The sequence below is a fragment of the Antrostomus carolinensis genome, unplaced genomic scaffold (genome assembly GCF_000700745.2).
Source record: "Antrostomus carolinensis isolate BGI_N321 unplaced genomic scaffold, ASM70074v2 scaffold1709, whole genome shotgun sequence".
NCBI lineage: Eukaryota > Metazoa > Chordata > Aves > Caprimulgiformes > Caprimulgidae > Antrostomus > Antrostomus carolinensis.
The window spans coordinates 1-11409 of record NW_010337619.1 but is presented as its reverse complement, the minus strand read 5'-3'; the positions used below and the strand labels follow the sequence as shown (position 1 = coordinate 11409).

General features: G+C 39.1%; 1 protein-coding gene across 1 annotated transcript; it reads left to right on the top strand.

Annotated features, from left to right (window-relative positions):
- Positions 1-418: 418 nt before the first annotated feature.
- On the top strand, positions 419-11405 carry LOC104530577 (myosin heavy chain, skeletal muscle, adult; the record flags this gene model as incomplete). Its single annotated transcript, XM_010175215.1, has 18 exons — positions 419-446; positions 544-655; positions 760-852; positions 983-1046; positions 1139-1237; positions 1344-1447; positions 1534-1672; positions 2667-2785; positions 2870-3019; positions 3562-3732; positions 5775-6084; positions 6193-6263; positions 7806-7893; positions 7986-8103; positions 8363-8486; positions 8939-9075; positions 9166-9421; positions 11385-11405. Coding segments are annotated over 18 exons (2204 nt in total), but the record flags the coding sequence as incomplete, so codon positions are not given.
- Between the last annotated feature and the right edge of the window lie 4 nt (positions 11406-11409).

Genomic DNA, 11409 nt, shown 5'->3' with positions numbered 1-11409 from the left:
AGCATGCATGGACTCAGCACAGTGTATTATTTGCACTTTGTTTTATGAAATTCTGCACTCTCCCACTGCAGAAATAGTACTTGACTCAGTTTACTACTTTTTTCCACTGATAGAAAAGAAAAAGTTAGTCCATATAATCCACTAGTTTGAGCACAGGTTAGACTGTTTAGTTAGATTTCTTGATGAGAACTGTGTAAAGGGCATGTGGATGCACAGCTTGTTTCAGGACCGCATATCTCTGACAGCTCTATGCATCCATTTGGGCTTATATGTACTACTGGTGGGACCCAGAAGGAAATTGGGTACTCTTGGACTTTCTGAAGAAGCCTCAATTTATATTTACATCTTTACTTCTCATTCATCTCAGTGTTACTCAGGACAACTGCTAACACTATCTTTCATTCTGTCTCTTTCACAGATCGTGAGAACCAGTCAATCCTGATCACGTAAGTACATCCTTGCTTGGGTCCCTGAGGGGCTACCAGGTGCCTGGGGACCTCCTGCCTGACCACATGCTCTCTGCTTCTCTCTTTGGTTTTGCAGCGGAGAATCTGGTGCAGGGAAGACTGTGAACACAAAGCGTGTCATCCAGTACTTTGCAACAATTGCAGCAAGTGGGGAGAAGAAAAAGGAGGAGCAGTCTGGCAAAATGCAGGCAAGTTAATAGATACTGGTTTGAATCAATGCTTTTCTCTGTTCCTGACATGATTTTTGGAAACGATAACCAGGAATAATTACCATCCCATTACCAATAATTAGGGAACGCTTGAGGATCAAATCATCAGCGCCAACCCACTGCTGGAGGCCTTTGGAAATGCCAAAACTGTGAGGAACGACAACTCCTCACGCTTTGTAAGTTCTTGCTTTGGCCAAAATCTCTCCCTCTCGTGACAAGAAAAGTTATCACCCTAGCAGTATTCCATGTAAAGGAGACATCAAAAGAACCCATCCAGGCTGAAATGCTGCTGCTTCTCCTTAACAGGGCAAATTCATCAGAATCCACTTTGGAGCTACCGGCAAACTGGCTTCTGCTGACATTGAAACTTGTAAGAGACTGTCCTGGCCTGCTCCCATTCCTTCCTAAATTCCCACCTCCATGTGTGGTCTTGTGCCTGACTCTTTCTGCCTTTCTTGACAGATCTGCTGGAGAAGTCCAGAGTCACTTTCCAGCTCAAGGCAGAAAGAAGCTACCACATATTTTACCAGGTCACGTCCAACAAGAAGCCAGAGCTAATTGGTAGGAGGCATTAGTGAGCTTTTTGTAGGAAGATCACTGAGCAACATTTAACTACATTACAAAAAAAAAAAAAAAAAAAAAAATCCATTAACCCATTTGTTTTCAGAAATGCTCCTCATTACCACCAACCCATATGACTTCCCTTTTGTGAGTCAAGGTGAGATCACTGTTCCAAGCATTGATGACAAGGAGGAGTTGATGGCTACAGATGTAAGTAACTTACAGAACAGGTCAACAGGCACAGGTCATATATCACATAACATGCAAATATTTCACTTTGCTGTTTGTATTACCAGAGTGCCATTGACATCCTGGGCTTCACTGCTGATGAAAAGACTGCCATCTACAAGCTGACCGGGGCTGTCATGCACTACGGGAACTTGAAGTTCAAGCAGAAACCAAGAGAGGAGCAGGCAGAGCCAGATGGCACAGAAGGTATTATCAAACTCAATAATTAACCCTTCTGTAAGCCACTATGGATGTGGAAGACAGCAAAAGTTATTCTTTGTTGGATTTTAGTATCCCAAGGAAAACAGTGACCAGAAAAATCTGTCCCTTGTCCTCTTCTCAGTATATCAAGTTCCCCGATCTCAGGATTTTTGTATCTTATGCTATGAACAATTAACAGTTTAAACTGTCCTTTATATACTTCCAGGAAGTCAGGAGTGATGGATCTTCTTTCTGTAACATTATTAGTTGTACCTCTGTTGGAATATAGCTTGCAATTGTGAAACAGCCAAGAGGTTCAGTTCTAAGAAGATGGGGGACCATGTTCCCATTCACCCTCACCTTTCAGATGCTAAGGGAACTTCTGATGTGATAAGTGTATTTGATTCCTCTCCTTTGTTAGTGCAGGACCTACAACCCATGTCTCCAGCTTTATGAGCAATGGCTGCTCTTGATAAAGACTAGAAGGTGGGAAGTACCATAGGTAAAAGGATGAAACCCAATGGGTTTTACTGAACGTCAGAAACCAAAGCTCCGAAAGGCTTGTAGACTCTGGATCTGAAAGAGAACAGAGATATCCTCTCTGTCTCTGTGTTCCACCCTAAATATTGGGTGTTTTTGATCACCTGAATGTAGATCAGTACCTGACTGTTGTCACGGCAGCTTCTGAGCTATGCATTTACTACAGATATTCAGGTTGGCAAGCTGCACTTTTAATTTTGTTCCAGGAGATTTTTGATCTTTAAAATTTTTTAAAACATCATTACTTTCTACATGCTTTGGTGAAGATTTTCAAATAGAAATTATTTTAGAAAAGCTCAATATACATAATGATGACTTTGATGTTACCAAGATTCCCCCTTCTAGAGTCTATCAAAAGATTTCAAAGAACAGAAATCTGAACCCTGCAACCTTTACAGAATACTCCAGGATTCAAAGTCTATGTGACACTAAGTTCTTACTTTTTCCTCTGTCTTTTTAGTTGCTGACAAGGCTGCCTACCTCATGGGTCTGAATTCAGCTGACATGCTCAAGGCACTATGCTACCCCCGAGTCAAGGTTGGGAATGAATACGTGACCAAGGGTCAAACTGCGCAACAGGTAACTTGTAACCATGTTTTGAATTTAGACTCTTCATTCTCCTCTGCTCTGCATAGTAACCTCAAGCATTTATTTTTCTTATAGGTGCACAATGCTGTAGGTGCTCTGGCAAAGGCTGTCTATGAGAGGATGTTCTTGTGGATGGTTGTTCGCATCAACCAACAGCTGGATACGAAGCAGCCCAGACAGTACTTCATTGGTGTCCTGGACATTGCTGGCTTCGAGATCTTTGATGTAAGTAACAGAGTTTGAGTAAGAGCTATTTGGAAGTGACAACTGGATGTTGTGGTCACTCTGAGATGTATTTTTAAAGAAGACATCATCAGAATTATTTGCAGCTATTTACTTTTTTTGTCAGAAAGTAAAAAATGACCTTTCAAATTACTTTTCTTATTTCAAGATGTGCAAACTCAAAAGTACAGAAAGGTCCGATTAGAAAAATTCCTTGGTTTATATGATCAAAGGTAAGACAGTATAAAAACATGTATATCACGATAGGCCTAGCTTGGGTTTTTTCTCCCTGTCATTTGGTCTCAGATTATACAGGAAATATATTTTATCTTCACATTTTTATCAATGAAAAAACATTCCTTGTGGACAATTAATTTGATGCATTTCATTATGCATCATTTCATTGCATAGACATAAAGCAGACTGGAGAAATGTACAAACTTGACAATGAAGCCCAAATAAATCCATTCCTTATTTTTAAAAGATGAGGTTTTGAAATTACTGCTGCATCTTGCAAGTATGAGTCTTTATTATTTTATTTCCAGTTTAACAGCTTTGAGCAGCTGTGCATCAACTTCACCAATGAGAAACTGCAACAGTTCTTCAACCACCACATGTTCGTGCTGGAGCAGGAGGAGTACAAGAAGGAAGGAATTGAATGGACATTCATTGACTTTGGGATGGACTTGGCTGCTTGCATTGAGCTGATTGAGAAGGTATCCTTCCTGTTCAAATGCATTATATGTGTGGAAATTTTATAATTACTTGGTCTCATTTTTCAAAGGGATCCTCTATGTTCATGTCCAAATATTCAGCTTTTGTTATTCAAAATACCTTGCCCTGAAGTTAATTTTTTGTGTCAAGTGAGACATGAAGGAGATTTCATACAGCTTTGTGGCAGCAAGACTGTATTGATCTCTTTTCAAGTGCCAAGAAGATTGTTAAACTTCCAACATGAGTGTTCTTCCAAAACAGTTGGAAGAGTCCATTTCCAGGTCAGCATCTCCTCCTTACCTTTCAGCTCTAACAGACTTGTACTTGTACAGCAGAATAGCTATATCTTTGTAAGATTATTGTAGAAGATGGACTTATATAACTGTCAGCATACAGTCGCACTTAAATGTGCATCCTTTGTCTGAAATGAGAAGGCAGTCACACTGCAGTAAGATGAAAAGTTCAGTGGCTGGCAGGATGATAAGCAGTTAGAATCAGAGAATCACAGAACTGCTGAGGTTTGAAGACAGCTCTGGAGATTACTTAGTCCAACCTCCTTGGTCAAGGCAGGGTGTGATACTTTTAGCTGGCAACCAGACAAGACAGAGCCACTCACAGCCTCCCCCACCTCCTGCCCGCTCCCCCCACTATCCAGGGAATTGGGGAGAGAATTGGAGGGGTAAAGGTGAGGAGACTTGTAGGTTGAGATGAGAACAATTTAATAATTGGAGTAAAAATAGAATTAAAATAGTAAGAATAATAAGAGTAATAATGATAACAACTATATATATATATGAGTGATGCACAGTACAGTTGCTCACCACCTGCTGATAATGATCCTGGAGGAGTGAAAAGGAACCCCGAAACAAAAATCCCAATCCTGGAAAAACAAGCCCGATCGATTCCCGAGAGAATCCCCCGTCCCCCTTTCTGGTCAGCCCTGGTTAATACACTAAACATAACTTAATATGATATGGAATATCTTGTTGGCATATCCAACTGTCCATTCTGGGTTTTACTAACGACTACACTTTTCTTCTTCACTCCCTGCTTCCAGTACTCTATTCTTGGAAACTGCCCAAGCATGGTGTCCTTGTATGTTATCAACATTTCTTCTCATAACAGTCCTCACTGAAACCAAAACACAGTGCTTTCTAGCTACTAAGAAGAAAATTAACTCTATCCTAGCAAAAACCAGGACACAGGGTCAGCTAAAGCAGGTTGCTCAGAACGATATCCAGTTGAATTTTGAGTATCTCTAAGGGTGGAGACTTCACAGATACTCTGGGGAACCTGTTCCAATTTATGACCATCCTCACAGTAAAGAAGCTCTTTTCTTCTGTTTAAATGGAACTGGATGTATATTAATTCATGCTTGTTCCGCCTTGTCCTGTCACTGGACACCACTAAGAAGCCTCTAGTTCTGTCTTTTTTATCCCTTCCCATTAGGTATTTATACACATTGATAAGATCCCCCAGAGTCTTTTCTTTCCTAGACTGAACAGTCCCATCTCTCTGAGTCCCATCTCTCTCCATCCTTCCATGTTAGATATTCCAGTCACTTAAATATCTTCATGGCCTGTCACTGGGCTCACTCTATTACGTCCATGTTTCTCTTGTACTGGGGAGCCAAGCTGAATAGAGGGGATCAATCACCTCCCTTGAGCTACTCCCAATACTCTTAATCTAGCCTGGGATGAGTTGGCTGCTTTTGCTGCAAGGGTATATTTTTGGCTCATGTTCAATTTTTCTAAGACAACTGTATGTGATTTGGGTCCCTCTGAATGAGATAGTACTCTGATTTTATAAAGCATGTTCTCAACACAAACTAAATGAATTTCCATTAATCTTTATGACTCATTTGGCATTAAAAAATGTAATTATCGATATGTTTAATCTCACTTTCTAGCAGAAAATGTAACTGAATAATAATATTTTCTGATGTGTATCTTGATCTGTGTTCCACTACTCTGCCTAGGTGAAGGTCATTATTGTCCTGAAGAAGACTAAATTACAGTCTGTCTCTCTTATGCATTTCTTCCAGCCCATGGGCATCTTCTCCATCCTGGAAGAGGAGTGCATGTTCCCCAAGGCAACTGACACCTCTTTCAAGAACAAGCTCTATGACCAGCATCTGGGCAAGTCCAGCAACTTCCAGAAGCCCAAACCTACTAAAGGGAAGGCTGAGGCCCACTTCTCCCTGGTGCACTATGCTGGTACAGTAGACTACAACATCACTGGCTGGCTTGAGAAGAACAAAGACCCCCTGAATGAAACTGTCATTGGGTTGTACCAGAAATCATCACTGAAAACATTGGCTTTACTCTTTGCCAACTATGGTGGAGCAGAAGCAGGTTGGTTTTATGAATCTCATATTTTCACTGAAGTACAGATTACAAAAAGGAATCATAAAAGGCAAAAGAAAAATCTAAAACCTGTTTTATTTTTTTTCAATTTTGCAGAGGCTAGTACTGGCAAGAAAGGTGGCAAGAAGAAGGGTTCTTCTTTCCAGACTGTCTCAGCTCTTTTCCGTGTACAGTAAAGAGTTCACTATTTCTTCCTAAGATGAGCAATAAATCCCCATTTAAAATGGCTAGTCTTTTTCTAGTTTAGTTGTGTTAAAAGACTCTGAAGTTTTTTGAGCCATATTTTGCTAGGAATAAATCCACTGTAATCTGTTTATGCTCCATTCCATTGAATGCACAAATTTTCATTTTTTCACTTGTCCCAGGATGATGTTTCCAGACATAAAGAAAACATCTAAAATATACCTAAAATATAGCGGATTTCCTTTAGATGCCCACCTCTGGCTTTGGAATCTTTTAATTGCCTTTTAACAACATTCTGCCCACTGGTCTGGAGGATTACCTGTTTGCTCTATTTATGTCTCTAGTGTTTCTCCATGATTCAGGGACCAATCTCTTAGATTTGAAATATCACCACTCCTTGGGTTATGGATTTTTAAGACATTTGATACTTTGTTGTAGGTTGTTCTTTGTTATAACCATGTCTTGCTGCCTGGCTGCTCCATACAATTCTGCCAGGTGAAATACCTAGTCTCTCCTGAGATTATTTATTACCATATTCATCCTTCAGTTAGGACTCCCTTCTTGATAGAGCCTAATTTCTTCTACAGATCAGCTGTCCTATGATTCTTGCTTACTTTACAGCCTCTAGCCAGTGCATGTTTGTATATGCCTCAAGCAAAATAATTGTAGCTGTACTCCTTGGCCTTGCAAATGGAAAATTATTGTCAACATGTATAATTAAAAAAATAATGAAATAAGCCCATATTTAAAGATCGTAAGACTTTAAGAGGTAATGTTATAGTGGAGAATCTGGTGCAGGGAAGAATGTTGCTGCATTTGGGTTGCATTTCTGTAATGTTTTCAAACTTTCTTCCAATATCCCTCTTGTTCTGACATGTTAGTGTTTAAATATCTTAATGTTTTGGCTGATAAATTTACATACTCTGATGTGTCCTCTGGAGGCACTTGCTTCCCTCCACAAATTTTGGCTATAATTATTTATAAATAAGTATACAGATTTTAATTACAAAACAAGGCTGGGATTCATCTCATCTTATTTTCATCTTACCTTACAAGATAAACATGTAACTTAGACACATAAATCTCAGCTTGTCATTTTTGTTCCTTTTGCTTTCAGTGGGAAAACCAGCAAGGTCTATGTAGTGTGCTCCATATGACCCATCTTAAATTCTTACTGTAGTATGCTTCAGACTGCCTCCTAGAGGTACCAGTTTAGCTCTCTCAGTACATCCAGTGAAAGACAGATATAATTTCTAATTAAGGCATTACACTAGAGACAGTGAAATGTATTAAAACTGTATGTTTATGAGTACGATATTTCCTACAGATTAATCAGAAGAACTTTATACATTAAGTTAATAACAGCAAAAATATGTGGAAAGTCAGAAAAATTGGTGCAGGGGGTTTCAGTTCAGGATTCTGCAAGCTATTTTGTGTTGGGTACTTCATTATCTCGTTTCACAGTGCTTGTTGCTTACAGTGGAAATTATATTTGCTAATATAAACTTTGTTAATGACTCTCCCAGGAGAATTTAAACAAGCTGATGACCAATCTGCGAAGTACCCACCCCCATTTTGTACGCTGCATCATCCCAAATGAAACAAAGACACCTGGTAAGAGATTCGCATATAGATGGTTTTCAGTATGGTCCAGCTCTTCCTCTGTATTACAGAATATAGCATGTATTTGTGCTCTGAATTGCTAGGTGCCATGGAGCATGAACTGGTGCTTCACCAGCTGCGGTGTAATGGTGTGCTGGAAGGCATCAGAATTTGCAGGAAAGGGTTTCCCAACAGAGTCCTGTATGCAGATTTTAAACAGAGGTGAGACTTCTCCTTACTTCATTTTATCCATCTTGAGTAGCTTGTGAAATTTAAGTTTCACCTCTGGTGATTAAAGCCTTCTCTAAAGTTTATGTTTAGCAGTGCTGTTATGTTCTCAACAGTTCTTAGACTTTTTCTTGCAGTGTACCAGCCAATTAGTCTTGACAACAGACCTCTTTATATTCATAGAATCATAGAATCATTTAGGTTGAAAAAGATCCTTTGAGTCCAATACAAGTCCTTCCATTTTCTCCCCCAGATACAAAGTACTGAATGCAAGTGCTATCCCAGAGGGACAGTTCATTGACAGCAAGAAGGCCTGTGAGAAGCTTCTTGGATCAATTGATATAGACCACACTCAATATAAATTTGGTCACACCAAGGTACAAGAACTGTTTGTTTAAAGTACTATGTGTTTTTGATTTACGTGACCTGAGAATGATACTCAGATTCTCCAGATAGTATGAAATGATCAAATAGTGTATTTAAAAGAAATCAACTGAGTACTTATTCACCCAACACTTGAATAAAACTGAAATTCATTGACATAGGATGATTTAATTAAGGGTTAATTAAGGATTCCTAATTTAAGACAAGGTTGTAGAATAAAAGAATCAAGGGTTAATAAAAACAAAGGCAAAATGTCTGGCTATTAATAGTTCCTCAGCTGCAGGTAACTGGAAGCTTGGAGTTATAGAAGAGTGTCTATAATTATATACATGTGCTTTTGCTTTTTCTCTTAACTTCCCATATTATCTGCCATGGCTGACAGGGTACTGGGTTACACTGAACAACGAGCACATACACAGCACCTATTGTCATGTTCTTACCTAAGGTGTTCTTCAAAGCTGGGCTGATAGGCCTCTTGGAAGAGATGAGAGATGAGAAGCTGGCACAGCTCATCACCCGCACACAGGCCAGGTGCAGGGGCTTCCTGATGAGAGTGGAATACCAGAGAATGGTGGAGAGGAGGTAGACATTTCTTCAAATTAGGTTCACTGTATGTGGCTTATTGTGTCATCATGGTCTAAATATTTAATATTAATTTGACTTACCTTTCAGAGAGTCCATCTTCTGTATCCAGTACAATATTCGTGCATTCATGAATGTCAAGCACTGGCCCTGGATGAAGCTGTTCTTCAAGATCAAGCCCTTGCTGAAGAGTGCAGAATCTGAGAAGGAGATGGCCAACATGAAACAAGAGTTTGAGAAAATCAAGGAAGAGCTTGCAAAGTCTGAGGCAAAAAGGAAAGAGCTGGAGGAGAAAATGGTGAAATTGGTTCAGGAGAAAAATGACCTGCAGCTCCAAGTGCAGGCTGTGAGTACTACCAGTTTGCCTCATCCCAACTGAACTATGGCTATCAGGCTGATATTTAAAATTGTATTTTCAAAAGACACATAGAAACTACAATTTAAATCGATTCAGTTGCATTTCATTAAGTGCTTCTCCTACAAATATAATTAGCTTCAATAAGGACTGTCAGGAAGCTGTAGTCAAGATAATACATGGGTGAGACTTTTCTGCAGTGTATGTTGAGGTCTCTATCATTTACATTCAGTTAAACTACATCAGAGCAAACAAGAAACTTTATTTTTATTAGTATAAGGTTTGTTCTTCTAGTAATTTTTTCCTACCTCTCCAAACCTGAGTGTGTCTATCCTTATACGTACGATCAGGAATTTTTAGGACAAGTTAAGAGGACATTTCTTTCTTTATTCTCCAGTTAAAGAAGATAACTTGTTTCATTCTGGTGTAGTTGGTGGCCTAGTTGTTAAAAATATTAACAAGGTTGATGGATGTGATTCTCCCCTTCTACTCTGCTCTCATGGTACCCTACCCATAGTACTGCATCCAGTTATGGGGCCCCCAACATAAGAAGGACATGGACCTACTGGAGCGAGTCCAGAGGCGGCCACAAGGATAATCCAAGGGCTGGAGCACCTCTCCTACGAGGACAGGCTGAGAGAGTTGGGACTATTCAGCCTGGAGAAGAGAAGGCTCCAGGGAGACCTTCTAGTGGCCTTTCAGAACCTGAAGGGGCTACAAGAAAGCTGGGGAGGGACTTTTTACAATGGCAGTTAGTGATAGGATGAGGAGTAATGGCTTTAAACTGGAAGACCATAGATTTAGATAAGATGTTAGGCAGAAATTCTTTGCTGTGAGGATGATGAGACACAGGAATAGGTTGCCCAGAGAAGTTGTGGATGCCTCCTCCATGTTCAAGGGCATGTTGGATGAGGCTTGGAGCAACCTGATCTAGTAGAAGGTGTCCTTGCCCATGGCAAGGGGGTTTGAACTAGATGATCTTTAAGGTCCCTTCCAACCCAGACTATTCTATGATTCTATGATAACTATGTTGTAATACTGAACTAACTGAGAGGAAACAGAATTTAATATTCTCACATGCCCTCTGAAATAAATCAGAATCATTATATAAAATTATATGGTACCTCTGTAGCATTGTATTGCTGTGGTTTCTAAATTAAATCATTCACAGAATAGAAAAAACTGTATCCCCAACTTAATACTATGTAGTGTATGTGATATGCAGGAAAATTTTCATGCCCCTCTTTTTAAAGAATCTTGGACTGTAAAAAGATGAAAAAATCTACTCACTGCTAAATTATAATTTTTATTTCATATTATTCCTGTTAGACTGAAACTTGAGACAAAATATAACAAATACCACAGGACATCTGTTGCAAAAAAAGACTAAGGAAAAATTTTCCAGCAACTCCTTTTCTTCTTAGTTGATGAGGGTCTCATAAAAAAAAAGCCAAAGCTGCTGAGTATTTTTGGGCCACGATGATGAAAATCTAAATCACAAACAGTTTCTCTAAAGAGGCAGTAGAGTGAAAAAAGAGAAATACAGGAGTGATGTGAGCATAACAGTGACTTTGGTATATATTTATAACTTGGCATATGGTTATCACTCAACACTTCATAAATATGAGAGATATTCCTATGATTAAGCCCAAATTTATGTACTTTGTTCTAATGTTTGATAGTATGGGATAATATTGAATTCTATACCTTGTATAAATATGTAAATACTAAGGCCTTCATGTAGATTGAAAATAATTTTATTTGATTTTAGATTTCAAAACTGACTGTTTCAAAAGGAAAAATATAAAATCAATTCTATATTATATTTCATTTTGTTGGAACATGAACCAAATTTTAAACTCCAAAACTGCTATCCAGGACTTTAAACTATGAAGGTAAATATCTTGATATTCCCTCAAAAACCATATCCCTAAAACCAGTATTTTCCCACCAGGAAGCTGACGCTTTGGCTGATGCTG